General features: G+C 39.9%; 2 protein-coding genes across 2 annotated transcripts in view; one reads left to right on the top strand and one right to left on the bottom strand.

Annotated features, from left to right (window-relative positions):
* LOC106080829 (uncharacterized) overlaps nt 1-19,397 on the top strand; it is a 47,040-nt gene extending 27,643 nt beyond the window's left edge. The window contains exons 10-15 of the mRNA XM_059364740.1: nt 1,688-1,921; nt 10,310-10,380; nt 16,301-16,956; nt 17,638-18,071; nt 18,470-18,686; nt 18,750-19,397. Coding sequence (XP_059220723.1) covers nt 1,688-1,921; nt 10,310-10,380; nt 16,301-16,956; nt 17,638-18,071; nt 18,470-18,686; nt 18,750-19,035 — 1,898 coding nt within the window. The 3' untranslated portion in view covers nt 19,036-19,397. The remainder of the gene's footprint in view (nt 1-1,687; nt 1,922-10,309; nt 10,381-16,300; nt 16,957-17,637; nt 18,072-18,469; nt 18,687-18,749) is intronic.
* LOC106094224 (uncharacterized) lies at nt 5-13,897 on the bottom strand. The gene is made up of 8 exons (XM_013261423.2): nt 12,945-13,897; nt 12,561-12,883; nt 6,144-7,652; nt 5,930-6,070; nt 5,733-5,872; nt 5,516-5,655; nt 2,208-2,498; nt 5-2,119 (listed from the first exon to the last, which is right to left on the bottom strand). The coding sequence occupies exons 1-8, from the start codon at nt 13,336-13,338 to the stop codon at nt 525-527; spliced, it is 4,533 nt and encodes a 1,510-aa protein (XP_013116877.2). The 5' UTR covers nt 13,339-13,897; the 3' UTR covers nt 5-524.
* Nucleotides 19,398-21,506: the final 2,109 nt, after the last annotated feature.

Here is a 21,506-nt window from a genome sequence, read left to right on the forward strand (position 1 = left end):
ATAGTTAAGGAAGCCTAAATACACGCAACTGCGTTTCATATATTTTCAAATTAAATTTAATATGTATAGCAAATAAGTTATAAGCGCGAAAAGGAAACGAATTATGAATAAATTAAAAACGGAAAAGTTCAGCCTTGTGGGATTAGAGTCTCCCACTGTGCTTCAGTGATCATTTATAAAATAATAAATACGAAAATGTCCTTATTTTGCATTATACCATACATGGGAGGGGCGTTCTCATTATGATGAACAATTACAAATACATAAATCTAAAATATATATTGATTTTTAATATATATATATATATATATAGGTATATACACAATAATAACAGTGTGGAAACTACTAAGGATGTTGACCAAATGGGTGGAAACTTGTGTTATTCTTCGTAAAACATCAATTTTTGCGTTGCATTTTGCATGCTGCCTGCCTTTTGCTGGTGTTGAAGCATTTTCAATGCCATATCCAAACTATACTTTAAAATAAAAATATTTACAATCATATTTCCCAGTGACAATATGCTCTTAATGCATTGAAGATGACGATGACGACGATGGGGTACCGTAACCAACTGAGGAGGAGGACGATGACAATAATGAAGTACTGCTACTAGTTGAGTTGCCTGCCTGTGTTGTATTGACATTGCTATTGTCCATGCTGGCCATTATGGAGCTTAAGAGATCCGTTGATGGTCTGTTGTGCAACTGTTTGGGGTTGCTGTACACCTTTGTGGCATTCTTATGAGATTTTGAGGGAGTCGTGGTGGCTGATGTACCCAGCGCAGTGGAAACTTTGGTAATCTTAATGGCTTTTACCGCTTCTGTTGCCAAAGTCGAGGGCGGAGGTGGAGGTGGCGGTTGAGGTGTGTGTGTGGGCGGTGTTGGGGGCAAGGGAGGCATAGGAGGTAGGGGCGGTAAGTAGCATGTATTAGCAATGCCCTCCACCATTGGTGCAGCAGGCGGCGCCGCTGAAATTACAAGTGTGGTTTCTGTACTTGTTACAATTTCCTCTGATATGACAACTTCTTCCTCGTGATCCACCACCAACTGAGGCTGGGACGATAGAATCACCTCATCGGCCATGCTGGCAGTTGTTGGAATTAGCGCCTCCTCAACATGAACCATTTCATTGTTGGGTGGAGCTGGTGTCGGTGAAGGAGGGGAGGATAATGCCGTCACTTGGCTAGGAGTGGCATTTGAAGCCATCGTTGTATTCATCTGCCCCATTGACGGCGGCTGACTACTACTGTTATTCGTCGACATTGGTGTTATGGGTGGCGGCTCATCGGACACGATTTGTACTTGGATTTTAATTTCGGGCTCCTTTTGATTAAGACTATTTACATAAGCTTCGCGGTGTGTAAATGGTGTGGGAGGTACTAAAGGCATAGGTAATACAGGCACTATTGGTTCTGGTAGTTTAATTTTGTTATTGGTCAAATGACTTGTATTTGCTGCCACATTTGTTGAGGTGGCCGCCGTCATTGAAGATGATGAGGATGTCGACGCCGTTGTTGTTGCAGTATCCACCAATATGTTCGACGCCACTGATGTATCCATCACAGTGGCCTTAGCCTTCTTGGGCGTTTGCTGATTGTTCTTAGAAGCTTTGGATCCACCACTGCCAGCACCACCAACATGTTCCTCCTTATGTTTACGTTTCTCCTTTTTTTCCTTGTGGTGATCAGCGTCACCATCAGCTTTGGGCTTTTTAGCCTTCTCCACTTTGTTGGGAGAAGCTATTGTGGCCACTACTTTATTGATCATATTGTGTTCTATTACCATTTTGCGCATATCAATTTTCGGCTCATCTTTGGCCGCTTTCTTCTTTGTGGGAGTTTCGGGATCGTCTTTAGGCGCTGCCGAAGAATCATCGGTTCCGCTTTCACTTGAGAGCCTGTTGCGGCTCTCCATGTCGATAAGTTTTTTGGCCTCTGATTTTTTAGCCTTGCCCTCGTGATTACGCTTGCAAGGTGTCTTCTTGGTATCCTCATGAGAAATTGGATTTGGTAAAATCGTTTGTTTCTCTTTGTATTGTGGTGGCTCTGCCAAAACGGGATTATTCTTCTCATTGATAACTTCTTGACCGGGATAATACTGGCGCAACCGCAAATGCCATGCTATAAAGGAACAAAAAAAACGAAACACAAAAAGAAAAGCTCTTTCAATGACATGATTGTTCTTCAATACGAATCGAGTCTTATTTACCAACACTGGTTACCGCAGTCACTGTCCGGAATTGATGGATAATGTTGCGCGGCAGAAAGTAGATGTCATTGTCACACAATTTGATGCGAGCATAGCGTATACCATCGCGGCGCAACTGATTCAACTTGGCATCTTCAATCCACTGTACACACTGAGAAATGGGAGGCTCATGCAAATCCAGTTGCAATGTTCCCACTAATTGATTGAAATCTTGAGCTGCAAATGCTACCACATCTTTGGTAATACGATTTTGTGTATATGATTCGCCACCATGGACTGCTTTGAGAATGCCTACAACAAGAAAAGAAAGTCATATATTTTTTTATTTATAAGCCAACTAACAATTTTTAAATTGGATATGGTTGCCTATTATGGCTTGGTCATTGATTTCATACATTTTCCCTAATCTCCAAATAGGGGAGAGATACGTGTGTTGACCATGAGAATCAATATAACCAGAATGAAATATTTTTATTGATTACAGAAAAGAAATTGCCAGGCATAAAGGCGGAATGGACACAAACAAACACAACATTGGCGGACGTTTTGGGTGCTTGTTTAGGGCACCTTATCAACGCTATCGTGTTCACTGAGCCTCCCGCTGCTGACAGTTTTCAGCATGCTTGTCTCTGGTATATAAGCTTAGAACACATAGGAGATTTCCTATGGATTCTAAGTATACCACAACAAACTGCCTGTTAACTTTAACTGAAGATAAGTTAATTTTAACTAGCAGAGACACAAACCCATTAGAAGCTCTCTATTACGAGCTTAGCAGAGCTTTGCTAAAAAAATTAACAGAAAAGATCTAATAATAAAATCAAGAAAAATAATGAAACGACAAAAAGAGCACTAAAGGGACCACAAACATTTCGAATTTTGTAAAAAATTTAGTAATATGCATAACGGACAGATCAACAACACTAAAAAGTCCAAAGCAAAAAGTGCAAAGACTGGGAGGAATGCGGTGTACCCACGTATAGTGAATGAAGCTCTCGATGCCTAGGATCTAAATCAAAAAAGCAGAATATTCAACTAAGCCACAGTTGGTGTGTGTTGCGATCTTTGGCTTTCCTTTTCCATTTGCAAAGAAAATCACCGATCATTGAGCACGTTTCGAAAGAGAAACAAAAACTTTTTTTGGTATTTGATAATTTTGGATGTGTGTTTGTAAGTGTTGCCAACACACAATGAACAAAACAGAAAAACATATAAATTGCAAATTTTGCCCATGAACATTCCACTAAGGAGCAGGTGCAAACTTCTCACGTATCAATGAGTGCAGTCCGATTCAAGTTTTAAGCTCAATGATAAGGGGCCTCCTTTTTACAGCCGAGTCCGAACGGCGTGCCGCAGTGCGACACCTATTTGGAGAGAAGTTTTACATGGCATTGTACCTCACAAATGTTGCCAGCATTAGGAGGGGAAAACCACCGTTGGAAATTTTTTTTGATGGTCTCGCCAGGATTCGAACCCAGGCGTTCAGCGTCATAGGGGGGCATGCTAACCTCTGCACTACGGTGGCCTCCAGAAAAACATATGGACATTTAAAAAGAAATTGTTGGCAAGAATACTTTTTATACCCTACACCACCACATTTGTTTGCAACGCTAAAAAGGAGGAGAGCTAACCCCTTGATAAGTAAACCGATCGACTCAGAATCACTTTCTGGTTCGTAAGCTGATCCATATATTTTAGGAAGAATCTTTCAAATACTCCAAGCACTGCCTCATCTGCTTTCTCAAGTTCCCATGCTAAACTTTCTTCCTTCCCTATCTTTGCATTAAAATCTCCCAGAACCATTTTAATATCATGGACGGGGCAGCGGTCATATTCTCTCTGTAGGAGCTCGTAGAAAATATCCTTGGTCTGCTCGTCTTTGTCTTCCGTCGGGGCAAGGGCACAAATAGGGCTGATGTTGAAGAATTTGACTTTAATGCGGATTGCGGCTAGCCTCTCATCCACCGGAGTAAAGCTGGAGACAAGGCGTTGCAGTCTCCGCCTAACCACAAATCCACAGCCAAATTCATGCCTCGTGTTATGGCACTTATAGTAGTAGGAGTCGTCACCGTTTGGCGTTGTAGTGACGCTATACCCAGTCCATCGCACATCCTGTAAGGCGATAGTATCTGCCTTGTACTTGTCTAATACATTCACCAGCGCGTATACTGCACCTTCTCTAAAAAGAGTGTGGACATTCCAGGTGCAGATCCGCAAATCATGGTCGTTTTTTCGTTTGCGTGGGTCGTCAATGTTGGGGGGTTCGTTTTTACTATTCCTTTGTTTCTCATAGTAGTTATCATAGTTTTCCGGGGGCGTGTTACTGGATCAGCGCCCCAACCGCATGGATTTTGTGGGATTGCACATGTATCCCTCGGTGTGCCAGCCGCTTGTTCCCAGAAACGACGCTCGCCTACAGCCGCCCCTGACCTGGGAACAGACGCTGATGTTGGCCATTTATTATTTGAAGGCGCCAATAACTCGACCTTTCATCTCGAGTATCATTGGCATTCAGTATTTAATTAAGAGCCAGTGCCACCTGACTCCTCACTGAGACTCTCCAGCCGCCCCTGACCTGGCAACAGACGCTGATGTTGGCCATTTGTTATTTGAAGGCGCCAATAACTCGCCCTGTCATCTCGAGTATCATTGGCATTCAGTATTTAATTAATGCTGAATCCTCACAGAGACTCTCCTCTCGAAAATCGCTGACTGTCCGCGGCCGCATTTGCAGCTACTCCGCATAAAAACGGAGCTTTCCACCATCCGCAACCTGTGGACGCGCCCGGTAGCTTTTAAGCTAAGCTTCCCGTGATAACGATTTACACCACACAAGTCGGGACTCAAAGTTCCAGCCTCTGTGGTGCTCATAGTTATCCCGCATCGGCGACCTCGTATAACTACTTAGTAAAAATAGGCTATCTTGTTTTTTTGAATTCTCGCCTTGGAATGGTCATGTAAGAGTTTTTTCCAATTTCAAAATAGGTTTGTTAGGTATGGTGTGAAAGACTTCTGTTCTGAATGGATTTTTGTGAAGGAGCAAGCCCTTTGGCTTTGTGTGTATGAGTTTTGAAATTGTGCCTAAAGTTTACCACTGTTTGACACTTTTTCTATGTAGAAATATCTTTTTTGTTTTGTGTTTACACATACATTTTCAATTAGAAGTTTAGCGGACAAAATTTAAAAATTTCTATTGGGCATTTTGGCTTTTGTCAAGATGTTACCCGTAACAGATTTGCCAACAACCTTAATTCTGGTTGAATGTTTTCTTACAAAATTTGAAGGTTTGAATCAAAGGATGTACTCACCAACAGCTGCCGTTGTAATACGTTCATAACCATGACCTACATGATCAGCGTGTGCTTTAGTGCGATCCTCAATCATTGTTTCGCGAGCCTCAGATAGGCGTGGTAAATATTGCAAGTTTCGCAGTTCATTGATACGTGTCCTTTTTGATAAAGAAGGAAAGGAGAAAGTAAATATGTAGAGTTAAACCATTCACGTTTGACTATACTAAATATGTACCTTTGCCGTTTCAAAGGCGTTTTACTGTTCAGCTCAGCTGTAGGTACCAATTGTTCTCCGGAGCGTATCCATAGAATTGGACCATCGTTGGATAAACGAGGATCAGTTTGTAGTATTGAATATGGACCCCAGGGCATTGTCTAAAAAAAAGTTGGTTTTCATTTACTAAAGCCTTGGTCGAAAGAATTTGTTCTTACTTTTTTCAAGAAAGGATTTTCTTCAATTCTTCCCAACAAATCGGGGAAATAACCACCAACCTCCTCATGCACTTTACCCACCAAGCTTATCTGATGTAGGGGGCCATAGCGAAAAGTACCCTGCGAGTAATTTCGAACAACCTAAAAACAATTAAAAGCAAATTTAGTACGTATAAGTTCCCTTTGTAGTCTGGGACTGCACTGATCAATTTACCTGTTCGTAGTATTGAGCCATTGTGCAGGTCTCTATATCAGAGTTTCTTCCCAAAACACCGGCCTTTACTGTAAGCGTTGAATAATTTTCTGCCATATGCTGCAATAGATCAGGCAAATATCTTGCCGCATCGTGGACTATGCCCATAACGTGATGAGCATACCCATCTTCGTCTTCGGCAAAACAAACATCGAAAAATTCCTTCACCAATTCGTCCATTTCTTGTGGTGGAAGATCCTTTATTTCATCCTGATACAAGTGGACAACAGAAGCTCCACCATTCGGATAGACTTCTATCTCAAAGTATTGGCCATACTTCAAATGCTCAAGACCCGAGGGAACCCTGCAATTGTTGCGACTGCTGCGCGTTACATTGGGTTCGGGCGGTGGTGGTACGTACTGGGTTCCGATACTGCTTCGACGAATCTTCGAGCGCTTATAACATCGAGAACACTCACGGTCACGACTACTGCGTGATGAGGACGACGATGAATTATTGTTCGAAGATGAGGACGTGCTGTGTTTACTGGACGACGAAGATGAAGATTTGTGGTTATGATGATGATGCGTATGAGAACTACTGCCTGAAGAAGAACGCCTTGACGATGTAGCTGATTTCGAGGATGAGGAAGAAGAAGACGTTGTGGGCGTCACTGGCACAGTGTTAACGGCACCGGTGGAATGATTTTGATTTTGCATGTGGTGACTGTTGCCATGAGCGGACGCCTGTGATATCGCACCAGTTTGCGTTTTAATAGCTGGTGAAGGCATCATAAGACTTTCTATTTCTGTCGGTGTGTATGGTGTATCATTTGGTTCCATTTTAATAGGAGTCCTGGGAAAATTCTCCTGTTTGTTTGGAATTTGTTCTTGTTTGTTTTCAATAAGCTTTGATGTGAGCGCTGCTTGTTCCTGCTTATTTCGCATTGCAACTGTCGCTGCAACAGCGAGAGTTTTTTCATTGGGTTTGATATCAACAGCGTCAAAGTCAAGTTGTCGTGAAACTTCTGTAGGAGTTTTGATCACGACCAAATGCTTGATTTCGCTAGATTGTCCTTCTTCCAGTTTAATTATTTGTTCAGTACATATAATGGAGTCCTGAGTGGTCTTATTCTCACTTTCTTCCTTCTTGATACTTAACTCGGTGTTTGGTTTTATGGTGTCAGCTTTCAACTCTTTTAGGAGTTCAACTTTTGGAGCTAGTATATTAGCATTTGTGTTATTTGCAATTTGCGTCTCTTTCACAGCAGCATCCTTTTGTTTATGCTCTGCTCTATCGTTTTCAGTAGAATTCTCCATTTTAGTTGGACCATCAGTTTCTTTGATAATAGAACATTCTTGAATAATTGGTGCATTGTCTGCATCGGTTGTTTTTCGTCTTTCGAATTCTGTCTCACTCATGATGTTGAGACAATTCACCTTAATGCCGCTGCTTTGGCTGCATCTGCTGCTTTCTGAACTTCTTCGGCGGCTACTGGCCTCGGACGATGAAGCTGATGTTAGAACGGGCTAAAAAAGCAAACAAGATGATGCGTGAGATAGGTATATGATTTTTGGCCTTAGAAGAACACAAAATGTCAGAGTTAAATAGACCCAATGCAAATTTGTGACCCGAACTGAACCGTACACCGAATAAATGCATTTAACGCAAAAGTCATAAAAGTACAAGTGGTGTGCTAACCCCAATTTTCAAAAAATTCGGTTCACGGTCAAGTCGTGGGGGAAGCTTTCTAAATGAAAGGTCTTTGGGAGAAGAGTACGAATATGAATACCATTTGACGCCAAGTATCTGTACGAACGCTCTACCCTCAAAAGAATACCCATACTGGCATGTGGGTCGATCGGGAAAATATGGAACTCAAATGAAAGATATTTGGGAGTAGAATGATGCCCAAATTTAAAACCATATTAACGAATAAATAAGTGTATCGACTGACTAAACTAGAGACCAAAGTAACGCAGAGGCTGTCTGCGCCAATGACGTTGAACTGAATATAAAAAAAGTTCAGCGGTGATTATCCCCTAACTTATTCTGGATACATTTTGTGAGGTATCCTACCATGTTGAAACTTCTCTACCAAGTGATATAGCTATGCTCCACGCCGTTCGGACTTGGTGTAAAAAAGGAGACACCTTGTCATTGAGTTTAAACTTTAATTGGACTGCAATCATTGATATGGGAGAAATATCTGGCTGTTCCTCAATGGAATGTTCATGGAAAATTTAGTTTTTTTAGCAGTTAGTATAAAGTAAACTAAGGCATACGAAGTTGTTTACAATAAGGGTGTATTCAAAGTTTTGTGTAAATTTCCACAAATTGTTACTGAAAATCGTTCGTCTTCTTCTTTTGGCAGCAGAAGAGAGCGGTTGAGTGCGTAAGAGCGAGCAACATTTTGAAAGTTTGGTTATTGAAAGCTTAGAAATTTCTACCGGAGGTTTTTTTCAGTAGAATTTCAATAAATACTTGTACTAAGAGTGTAATGAAGCGAAAGTTTTGTCTCGTAATAAGTAATTTCAAGTCACTCAAGAATAGCTACGATAGTATTACCGATTACTTAGTTGGTGCCGCAGATCTAGAGCCCGGGAATAGGCTTGCAATCGATACCAAAGTGTAAATGTTTTTTTTTTTTCTTTCTTTCAGCGCTAAGTACTTAAGATTCAGTAGTAGCCAGCCTTGAAATTAGTAAGTCTCATTACTAGCCGGATTCCCCACCTATGGCACACTATACAAAGTTGCCAAAACTTAAGTTGCTGGTTAAGGCCGCTCCTGCAGCTAAAAAGGGCCTCATTGTAGGAAGTGATGCTAGTGCATATTACAAGATATGGGGCACGGCACTGGATAACTGTGAGCATCACACAGGCTGGAACATTTAGGTCTGATCTGTGTGGTGTTCATTGTTGTCACGAGAAGCTTAGCTGCGAGCTACCGGGAGCGTCCACAGTTTGCGGATAGTGGAATGCTCCATACAGAGTAGCTGCAACGGCAGTCGCGGACAATCAGCGGTATCGAGCGCGGAGTCTCAGTGAGAGTCCGGGCGGCCCTGGCTCTTGCACAAATACTGAGTGCCTATGATGCTCGATATGACAAGGCGAGTTATGGCGCATTTAAAGAACCAATTGCCACCATGTTCCTGCGGCGATCGGTCGTATAGACCGGAACGAGCTTGCTCACCAACAGGAGCTTGACAAGGATCGCCACCTACAACAACAACAAACTACAAAAATACAAGAAAATCTAGGATAAGAAAAACCATATACGGAAAACCTATTACGGTGGGATATATTCAGAAATCAGAAAATGAATGGACAATGTCTAGTTAAGAAACACTAGAACAACTCGTTGATACGCATTTCCCGGAAACTCTCCAACGTACAATGTGGCACCAGAAGAGTTTGTCACTGATATACATTTAGCGGATGTTGTTGGGGAAACAGTGTCTGAGTCGGAAATTTTTTGGGTAATAAAAAGTTTCGACTCCTTTAAGTCGCTCGGCTTTGATGATGTAGCACCGGTTGAATTACAAGCTGTGTTTGATAGGCTGGCTCCTTGGCTAAGGGAGATATACTCTGGTTGTATCAGCGTGTTGTATATATATGAGCCTTTAAATGACCAATGAGCATCATGTTCCCACGGCGATCGTTTCTTTAGACCGGAACGAGCTTGCTCACCTATTGGAGCTAGACGATGATCGCCACCTCGTGGCTACAACAACAACAGACAACGTGGCTACAACAACAACTCTAGAAGAAAAGGGTGTAAAAATGGTCGCGTATGCAGATGACGTGGCTGCTGCGGTTAGAGGAGAGTTTCCCAGCAATCTTAGAGATGTACTTCAGAAAACTATACCCAATTTGTCTACGTATTTACCTTTTGGGTATCAGTTATACTATTGCCGTAACCAATGCTGAACGGCTGAGTTTGAATCAAAGCGAAATACTTTAAGTATTGAGTGTCGGTGTTTGTAACTTGTGGTCTATTGCCAACCCCGGAAGAAGCGATGACAGGACCTCAGTCACTTTTGGGGCGAAGTGGGTTTCTATTAAGTAAGCAATGTTAAATCATGCCTAAGGATGCCCCTTGTGATTTTGAAACATTGACTGCTTTCGATGCGGTCTGTCACAAAACAATTTTTGTGGACTTTGTCAAAATACCCACTCTCTTCCAGTCCTGGATGCCAGAAACTATTTCTGTGGCCGCAAGTCCTATTTAGAGTTTAGGGATTGGGAATTCTCCAAGGTGGGATGATATATCTGACAATATTTCAATCATATCCGGACGATTGTAAAAGTACTTGGTTCACTACTGACCGGCAAGTAACTTAAGGAACCTGTTAAGGCTGTCAAATGTGATAGCAAGTATTTTGGTATTGTTGATAGTCGCTGTCAAATGTGACAACAAATATTTTGGCATAGTTGGAAGTCGCGCAAAAGTACTTCATCCTTATAAGTGCTCCAAATAATAAATATATGAAATTTCATCGAAATCGAACAAGAGAAACGAGGGTTAGGAGTTAATGTAAAATGAAAACAGATCATTGAACCATTAAAACCGATTTTAATGGTCAATATAAACCTGCTTTAAATGTAAGTACAAACTATTCTTGACCACATTATTGACTTTTTATATTAACTAGTAGCGATCAATGCACAAAACCTGACAACAAAGTATAAATTTTGAACCTGCGGTCATCATTTTAATAAACGGTGTAAAAATAAAATAAAAAGCACCCTTGTAATGAACAGTCATTACCAAACCCACCATATATATATATAGGCCAATCACGACAATATGGGACTCAAATGAAGGGTACTTGCGAGTAAAAAACGAATCTGATATCCAATTGCTGGACCAAGTGTTTGGGAGACAACCCCTCCCCAAAAACACCCCCAAAGAGGACAAATTTACGACCATAGCAATATGGGTCTCAAATGAAAGGCCTTTGGGAGTAAAGCACGAATCTGATATGAATATTTGGGAAAAAGTTTCTATGGGGTCGCCCCACTCCCATAACACCACCCAATAGGACGTATTTGCTGACCATTGCAATTTGGGGCTAAAATTAGAGGTATTTTAGAGTAGAACACGAATCGAATATATAATTTCAGGGCTAAGTCACTGAGTGACCGCCTCATCAAGTTTGCCGACTACGGAAATATGGGTCTCAAATGAAAGATATTTGAGAGTAGAGCACCAATTGTTGGGGACGTCTCACCCCAATAACAATCTCCAAATAGGACGCATTTGCTCCCCATGACAATTTTGGACTCAAAGAGAGTAGAGCTTGATGTGGATAGTTTTTAGGGCCCACCCTCACAAACCGGAAATAAATGTGCTAAAATAGATGCCCACTGTCGGGACCATGTTTCTGGCCCCTTCCCCAAAACATCCCACAAATAGGATTTATTAACTGGCCATGACAATATGGGGCTCAAATTAAAGGTATTTGGGAGTAGAATACGAATCTGATTATCCATATGAGGACCAAGTATTTGGTCCTCCTTGGTGTTTCCTTCTCACGAAACACGCCCAAAGAGGTGCCGCCCATGGCAATATGTGTCTCAAATGAAAAATATTTGAGATTAGAAAACGAATTCCATATCCAATTTTGGGGCCAAGTTTTTGGGGGACGCCTCATCCCATAAGCTAACATTAAACCAATGGCAATATGTGGTTTCAATAAATAGTACTTGAGAGAGCACGATGCTGATATTTTTTCAGTGCTATGTGTCTGGGGGACCACTCCTCCACATATATGGGGCTCAAATTAAAGGTATTTGGGAGTAGAGCATGAATTTGTTACCCACTTTCGGGACCACGTTTCAGGGGATCCACACCCTATGTTCACACGGAACAGTATACTATTGGCCATATTTTATTGTAATATATTTAGTATGCTCCGATTGTAAATAAAGGTCATATATATATATATACACCACCCCATAAACCCACCAGCCACCACCCTTGGGGCCTTCCCACTCCCAAAATCCCCATGAGAATATCGGGCTCAAATGGGGTATTTTAAGAATGAAGTAAATCTAACATTCAAACTTAAATGACCCTTAACCCACCGAGCGAGTTCGTAGACCAATAAATATCATATAGGATTCAGATAAAGGCATTTACATTGTTATACTGTTAGTCAACACCGCTCCGGGGCGGACCAGGTTCAATTTGTCCAAAATAAATGAAACAAAAGGGAACCCAGTAATACACCATCTAAGATGTTTCCCATGGGATTATGTCGGTAGTAAAGTCAGAGAAAAAAATTTTATAAACTTGCGAACTAAGCTCAGATTAATCCAAATAGCGTCTCTTTTTCGCTTATAAACAAAGTTGGTACCTTGATTTAAATAATTATTTATAAAATGAGAGCATTCTAGGCTGCAGCAATAGGAATAATTTTGATAAGTATATACCTTGTCTTTGTCAGATGAATAGTCCTTTGCTGTAGCAGATGAACCGCTGCTACTGTTTTTCATTTTATATTTTCCACTACTCTGGTGATGACCATCCCTATGTTGATCGCTTGAAGAATGCGTCTTTGACTTTGAACTGCTTCGATCAGAAGAGCTTTTCGATGACTTTTCCTTGCTGTGTGAGCTGTGGGTTGATTTTTCTCGGTCACTCTTATCTTTATCCCTTGGCTTCTTATGACTGTCATGACCCTTTTCTCGATCTCTTTCGCGTTCACGATCCCTATCTCGATCTTTTTCCTTTTTCTTCTTCTTATGAGATTTTTCTGGAAGAGTTAAATAATTCTTAGCAAAATGAAATGAGAGCATAACATAAGAAATATCTACCTTTATCATCACCGCCATACTCCTTTGGAACTGAATTGGAAACTTTCATTTCACTTTGAGAATTTGTGGTTTTTATAAGCGAGGCTTGGTCCTTTGAAGACTTTTCAGTGAGTCTCTCTGGATCTAATTGTCTATCACTTATCAATTGCTGACTTTGTTTATTAGGAACTTCGCCATCTACTACTACAACTCCCCCTGTTTCGGGCTGCAGTTGTTGCTGTTGAAGTTTCTTTTCATTTTTATCTTTACCACCGGCTAATTTTTCATTATTTATTTTTGTATTCATTGTTACTGTCGGTGTGGTTGTTTTTGCTTGTTGTAGAATTCGCTGCTCTTCCTCCTCATTTGGTTGTTGCTGCTGCGACGACGAGAACGTTTCCACAATATTCGACATTGCGCGCCACTTCTTCACTTCTTCCCTACGACGATTTCAGCACGTAGTAAAAAAGTCAACACACACAACGCAACCTATGCGTTATGGGCTGGCTACGGTTATAGTTGGTAAGATGTTGGCTGGGTATAATAACCAGAAGAATAAAAAATCGATCGATTTTATTTTGGCCCCCTCTGCCGTACCCAAATGTTTTAGCTATAGCGCGCAATTTATGACCGATTTATGCTCTCTATCGCCTTTCACTTTAGATTTGTTGTTTCTTTGTACCCTATAATGTTTGGACTTGTTTTTCTAATTTATTTAGAAATATTTTCCATTTTTTTCACATTTTTTTCTCTTTGTGCAAGCGCCATACACATTCTTTTCTTCTGCGTCACATAAATCCTTTGTTTTTCCTGCACCTTACGCACTCATTTCAACACAAATACCATGTAAATTCTCTTTAAATAGATCTTTAGTTTATGTATTTACTTAAAATTTTGCAAAATTATGCTCAGAATTAACACAAAACGCGTAAAATAATTACGACCGTCGCGAGAATAAAAATCATCGGCCATTTTTTTACGAACTAGTGATGAGAAAACTGGGATAATTGATGGTAGTTTGCTTTTATATTATCGATAGCTGGTTTGGTACCTCACTGTAATCGAAGATGAATCATCAGTACCAGCGAAATATTTATCGGTTTGAGCATGGCATATTACGCCAACATGACATACATTTGCTGTGTTTTATTTTAGTACTGGGCACACAAGCCGAGGAAGACAAATGAAAAATAATAGGGATGTTTTATTTACCCATTAAACCATTACCCATTAAAAGGATTTTCTCGCTTAGTTTGCATGCAAAAAATACTATTCCCGATTAGGTAAGCGGCTTATCTTATCGCCGCTTATTATATCGTCAAGAACGGACTACATTCCCAGCCAAAACGCCTATCACCTATTGCGAAATACGACGGACAATTCTTTGCCAGAATATAAACAAAAGCCAAACAAAAACACACAACAAAGACAACAACAATGAAACAGAGCTGATTGGTGCCAATTTTGTGAGCGAAATTAGTATAGGCGCAGCGATATATCGCTACTATTTTGCTTATAGAACTCAGTACCACTTCTAAGGAATGATTTCGGATTTTTTTACTTACCATATTTTTATAATGAGACTTAACAGTTGTTCGGGCGAAAAGCCGAAGTCAGTACTAGGCTTGACGATATCGGCAACGAAAGGAAATCGCTTAGGATAAGTCAATGTATTTCTTATGATAACGAAAATTTCGCCAGAGGTGCATACTGCCCCTGGTATGTTATCGATGTCATACGAAAGCAGATAATAATAAACGTTGAATCGTGCTTTACACTATATAGTATTAAAACACTTTGCATTTAGAATTCGTCTGAAGCGGACGCTTCGGGATTCGATGCTTAGTCATCGTTATACACAGTACAGTTATAACTGTACATTGGTTTTAATTCTGTATTTTTAATACACGTGTTTTAATTTACAGTTGGTGGGGACACCAACTTCGGAAGTACAACCTGGCATATAGAGTCGTACTCTGCCATTTCGATTAAAGTCCAAAAAAAAAAAAAAATAGTATTAAAATAAAACACAGCAATAGATCATGTTGTTGTTGTTGTAGCCACATTCATTGTTATATGAGGAGGCCCAACGGACCGATCGCAGCGGAAACATTATGGTCATTTCTTATTTAAAGGCGCAAATAACTCGCTTTTTTAGTCATCTTACATAAAAAAAAGGTTAATTCAAGGCGGATTTAAAAAGGTCGTCTCACACAAACAGTTGTTTACTGCCGGCCAGGTTTGACGGTATTAAGATGTCAGATTTTTGTTTGCATTCTCTATGTTGTTATATTCTTTCTCGCATTTTCTCTCGTCATGTACGCACACAATTTTTTTGTGTGTTTTGCTTGTTGGCAAAGTGGCGGATTGCACCATATGATTTGTGGTTATTGTAGCAATGAAACCACCTTTAATTGATTCGCTATGGCTACAACCTATACCTGTTTTTAACGTCATCGTGACTAGCATCGCCAGTCAACACACACACACAGAAATTTGTTTGCGGCTTTGTATACATGAGCAGAGATATGTCCGCATGCGTAGAATTCGCATAAGCATTACTGCTAAAAATCTAAGCAAGGTGGATTTAAAAATGTGGTATCACACGAAAAGCCAGTCAGTAGCCGGCCAGTTTGACGGCATTAAGATGTCAATTCTGTGTTGACATTCACAGCAAATAGCCCCATTTTTTTAACGTTATCTTTGTTTGTGTTTCTCTTTCACTCTCCTTTACATGTATGCAACAACCAATAGCAACTTGCTGAGTTTTATTTTGTCCTATCCAGTGCAAGTTAGATCTTCTGGATAGAATGACAGCGCAAAGCTGTACTGGTAAGTTATCGATAACATGCTATAACAGATAATAAAAAACTTAAAATCGTGATTTGTACTATATAGTATTAAAATAAAATCTCGGTATGTGGACCCGACTTGAGTTGGTATCGCTTCCCATGCCGCTGTTTCACATAGACACAGCGAATAAACATTTGATGTACTGTGTAAACCCCAAATAAAACTTTTGATCTGACTTGCAATGCGTAGAACAAAAATATAACACTAAAATAAAAAAATTAACGGTACTAGTATAAAACAGGCCCTTGGGTAGTGATTTGTGTAATAAATAGACAAGGCTTATGAGGACATAACAAAGTCAGGCTTAATATCGTTTCTTAGTACTTGTATCAAGGATTTGTACATGCCTGAAAACTCCACATCTCGCGTTGCTTCATCTAAAACATGACAAAAGCGTCCATGAACACTGCGTGTAAAAGCACCATTAACAACATCCTCTGTATGTCGTAGACAGAAGCCCATGAAATCAACGAAATTACGTGCGGCGCGGTGTTTGTGAGCAAATAAAAGGCAGTAACTAATAACAACGCATATATCAGAACATGAAGCATTTGGTTTATCTTTGTATTATTGTGCATGTTATACAGTTGTCGCCGGCGATAGAGGCTAAAGAAATTCTAGGCATTTTCCCACATTTTGGATATAGTCATTTTAAAGTGTTTTATCCGTTATTGCGCAATTTGGCTGAAGCTGGCCACAATGTAACGGTCATCACGCATATCCAAAGTTCGAATAAATTGGATAACTATGAAGAACTGCTGCTCAAGCAAATGGAAGTTGTCAATATAGTGCCCTTGAGCGAATGGAGGCCCAGAACATGGAATGGACTACTGAATGAATATGTTGGATTGCATGAGGAGGGTCAAGAATCATGTGAACGTCTTTACGAAAGTGGCTACGTTCAAGAAGTACTGCGACGACACCAAGAAATAAAGCCCTATGATCTGGTGATAACGGAATATTTCAATTCCGATTGTCAATTGGTTGTGCCTTATTTAATGAACACACCAATTGTGGCCTTAAGCAGTTGTCTATTGATGCCCTGGTACTATGATCGTATTCTACTACCGGATACACCTTCGTTTATACAATCAGAATTTATAGGATTCTCTACGCCACTAAATTGGTTTGAAAGGCTGACAAATTTTCTGCAGGCTAAGGTTTTATCGTTATTGTATCGGTAAGTATGTATAAAATATTTATTTATATTTTGGTGCTCAGTTAAATGCAATACAGTATTAGGCCGTATTGGCGTAATTCTAGTTCATGCCTAGCAATGGCAAGGCAATTAACTTTCGTTGCGTAACTAATGATTGTAGCAGCTCATAAGGGCTTAAGTGAGTAAAGTAATTCTAGTTTCATTAAAGCGCCTCATCTTGATATATAGCGACGTCTCACACATACAATAGTTTTGCATTGCACAAAAGCTATAAAATTCTGTAGAGTTGTTGTGCAACTAAATGGCGCTCATAACTTGTGTGTTTGTGCTTTGTAATGACATTTAAATTAACTGGACTTGTGACAAGATTCTGGCAGATTAAAGGTAAAAAGTGGGAACCACAACCAAATTAAGCACGTGGTTTTAAATCTGGGTGGAATTCGCAGGAAATCGCAGGAAATTTAAAAAAAAAAAAATCTTCTTGGTGGTGGACACTTCCTTAATTATGCGGGTCACATTTTAAATACTTGAACTTTGTAAAACTTCCTGTAGAATCCAGACTAATCTCACCAAATATCACTCTTGTCTTCAGTTTACAAGACCAACAATTTTATGTATGTAAATCCCTGTCAAATTCATCAAACTTTAAAAATTATTATAGCTATTTACTTGACTAAATATTGTATAATTATTTCTTTACAGTTACCATACCAATCAGAAAGACAATGATCTCATATATCGTCATCTTAATGTCACAGTGGATGTGGCTGACATTGCCAGACAACAGACGAGCATTATATTTGGCAATCAACATTATTCGCTTACGGGAACTAGACCTCAACCAACATCATTTATTGAAATCGGTGGTATACACATACAGGAAAAAGTCATTGATGAGCCCATGCCTCGAGATATAGATGATTTTTTACAGACATCTGGAAAAGAAGGAGTTCTTTTCATTAGTTGGGGCTCTATGATTCGTGCTTCAACCATAAGCAGTGACAAATTGACAGCTATTTTAAAGGTCTTGGAAAGAAGCAATTTAAAGATCATATGGAAATGGGAAACCGAGGAAGTGCCGGTTAAAAATGACAAGTTTTTATTTGTTAAATGGGCGCCACAGCTAACATTGTTATGTGAGTATCAAACGGAATTGTGTGAGTATCAAACGGAATTGTGGGTGTCTGGTCTGGTGTAAGGCTCTATTAAGGGCGAATCTTCTTAGGACAATCAAAATGTGAGAAAGCACAGAAAGCAGGGGCTACTGAACTCCTGGGCAATGAATAGTAGTCATAGAACTGCGGTTAATACCAAAATCGGAGTAAAGCCTTATAGCCTTAGCGTTAAGTGCCCAGATACATGAACAGCCTCATTCCTCAATCTCAATTCGGGGGATATTCATTTAATATTAAAGAAAAGAAATTAAAAAAAATATTAAAGAAAGAAGACTATTTGCAGCACAACATGTCCCCGTGGGTATCAAATTTTGGTTTACAAATTTATTTTATACAATTTTTCATTAATTTCCTTATAGGTCACCCTAAAGTGAAACTATTTTGGGGTCATGGCGGACTTTTAGGCACCACAGAAGCTGTCTATTGTGGCAAACCCATGATTCTTACGCCCATATATGGTGATCAATTTGTGAATGCGTATGCTGTTGAAAATCGTCAAATTGGACGTATTCTTAGCTACGACAATATCAACGATAGCAGTTTGGAGGACGCATTACAAACTGTAAGACATTCAAGGTAGGTATCCTATAAACAACCATACTTTTAACAAAATAATTATTAAAGCTAAATTTCTTGCAGCTATGCAAAGAATGCCCAGGATATATCAAAAATATTTCGTGATAGACCTTCAAAACCTCTTGAAACAGCAACTTGGTGGGTTGAATATTTGCTAAGGCACAAACGTGCACCCGAGGTATTGCATTCTCATGCAGTAAACTTGAATTGGTTTATCCTTTACTCTCTTGATTCCATTTGTATTATTGTAGTAACATTGCTGTTGATAATATTCGCTTTAAAATATACTCTAAAGTTAATGATGAAAATATGTCGAAATAAGAATGATGAAAAGTTGAAGAAACATTAGCCAAATAATTAGTTGTAAGTCTTTTCATTATTGTAAATATTGTCATCTCAAAAGCAAAATGATAGATCATCTTGAGATGGGATTTATTTCAAACATGGACCCCATGTAAATAAAAGATAATCTTAGTGAAATATTTATGCTATATCTAAGCTTAGGGGTCATCAAACGCAGTTTGATTTTATACTCCAAGAGGACTTGATAAGCTATTGAAAACATGTAGAAACATTTCAATTTGCTTTTCTGGTGATGATATATGTATTTTTAAATAGAGAATTTTTATACATAAATTTTTTTGCAATAATAATAGAAGCTAAAATGGATTTATTTTTCTTAAATAAACTATGATGAAAATGCGAGTTTTTTCGTTTTTTAAAGAGGCTACTGCAAGCACAATCGCGGCAGCCATATGAATTAAAAGGTGTTTTCTGGCACTGGAGCAGCGATAGTGATAGGGTGCTGCTGCTCTCATATTGCTGAATGCGGGTCTATTAGATTGACGAAGACGCCGAAGTCGACTTTTTCGATCCACTGCGGCAACGTAGTTATACTAACTACTTTGCTGGGTATCAAAGAAATCAGCAATGGGTTGGAAAAGTCGACTATACTTCCGCCAATGCACGTTACCCCACACATCCGCATCGTTTGGGTGCCGGGACACAGCCGAGAAAGGGGGAATGAAAGAGCAGACGATTTTGCATTAAAGGCCAAAGTGAAGGCCGCCAAAAAACTTGGTCAACCCGAAGCCTTTCGGAGCAATGCAGTCCGAGTATAGTGCGTGGGCGACGAACGCTCATGTGACATTGAGGAACAGCGAAACTGTCGAAAGGGCGACGAAAATCTTTTGTAGAGATCCAGATCGTGAAAAGACGAGGCTATAACTGAAATGAACTAAGAAAATCAGTATTTCTTTCAGTATCATAACGGGACACATAGGATTACGAGCTTACCCATACTAATTATGTGCGGCATGTGATTGCATGTGTATGGCATGAGGGGAAAATGATGAGACGTTAGAGCATTTTCTATGTTATTAGCTTGCTTTCACGGCTAACAGACTCCGCCACTTAGGTGGGGACGCAATACCAGACATGAACCAGCCTTGGGTCATGGTATGGAAAACAATTAGAGATTTTGTAAGTAGCATGGAATTCCTGACTGGGGTTTTCTTTTTCGATGTTACTTTTTGGTATTTAGAGCGCACACCAACCCAATTATTGGCTTAGTTGTATGTCCATAGCGGCATGGGGCGTATTATTATCCATACCCTCTTTTCAACCTAGCCTACTTCATACATCTGTTTTGATAAACTGAACCACCCTAAGCTGCAGTGTTCTCTTCAATCATGGGGCGGACCAAAGGAATACGGAATATACACTCCGCCACGTGCCTGTTGCAGGATGAAAAAGGCACTTTACATTGAAGTTTTAGCCACTGCGCGTTGAAGGATTCTATCAGATCAATTTGATCCATTGAATCAACTTCTGTGGAACTGCATATGTAAATTTGCCTATAAATATTCCATCGTACTAATCTAGTCATTCCGTTTGGACCATTTCGAAATATGCGACCAAAACCCCATAAGATATTATATTTTTGATCGCCTCGACGTTCTGAGTCGATCTAGCCATGTCCGTCCGTCTGTCGAAATCACGAAATCGGTCGAACGCGTGGCTTGAAATTTTGCACAAATACTTAATATTGACGTAGGTCGTAGGAGATTGCAGAGGGGCCATATCGGTTCAGATTTAGATATAGCTCCCATATAAACCGATCTCCCGATTTGAGCCCTTACAAGCCGCAATTTTTGTCCGATTTGGCATGCAGTGTTTTGTTATGACTTTCAACAACTGTGCCAAGTACGGCCAAAATCGGTCTATAACCTGATATAGCTGCCAAATAAACCGGTCTCTCATTCATCGTTGCTCGGTTCCTAGAGCCACATATTGGCATGGTCGAAAATGTGAACTCTTTGGGGAAGGGGTGATGCCCTAAATACAAGGTCCTACATTTGGATATCAAATTCGTACTTTACTCCCAAATACCTTTATTTGAGCCCCATATTGCGATGGTCAATAAAAAAATTGCTATTTGTGGGGTATTTTGGGAAAGGGGTGGACCCACAGAAAATTGGTCCCGAAAATGAGTATCAATTCTTGCTCTATCCCCAATACCTTTCATTTAAGCTCCACATTGACATGGTTGGTAAATATGCCCGATTAAGGGATGTTTTGGGGATTGGGGTGGTCCCCCAAACACTAAGCCCGGAAAATATATCAGCAACGTGCTCTATTCTCATATATCTATACATCATTTTTTTGAACCCCGTATTGCCATTGCCCTCAAAATTGGATATCAAATTCGTTTTCTAACCTCATTTAAACTCATTATTGCAAAAGTCAGCAAATTTGTCCGGTTTGGGGTATTGGCCCTAAAAACTATGAATATTTAGCTCCACTCTCTTTAGGACCCAA

The sequence above is a fragment of the Stomoxys calcitrans genome, chromosome 3, assembly GCF_963082655.1.
Source record: "Stomoxys calcitrans chromosome 3, idStoCalc2.1, whole genome shotgun sequence".
NCBI lineage: Eukaryota > Metazoa > Arthropoda > Insecta > Diptera > Muscidae > Stomoxys > Stomoxys calcitrans.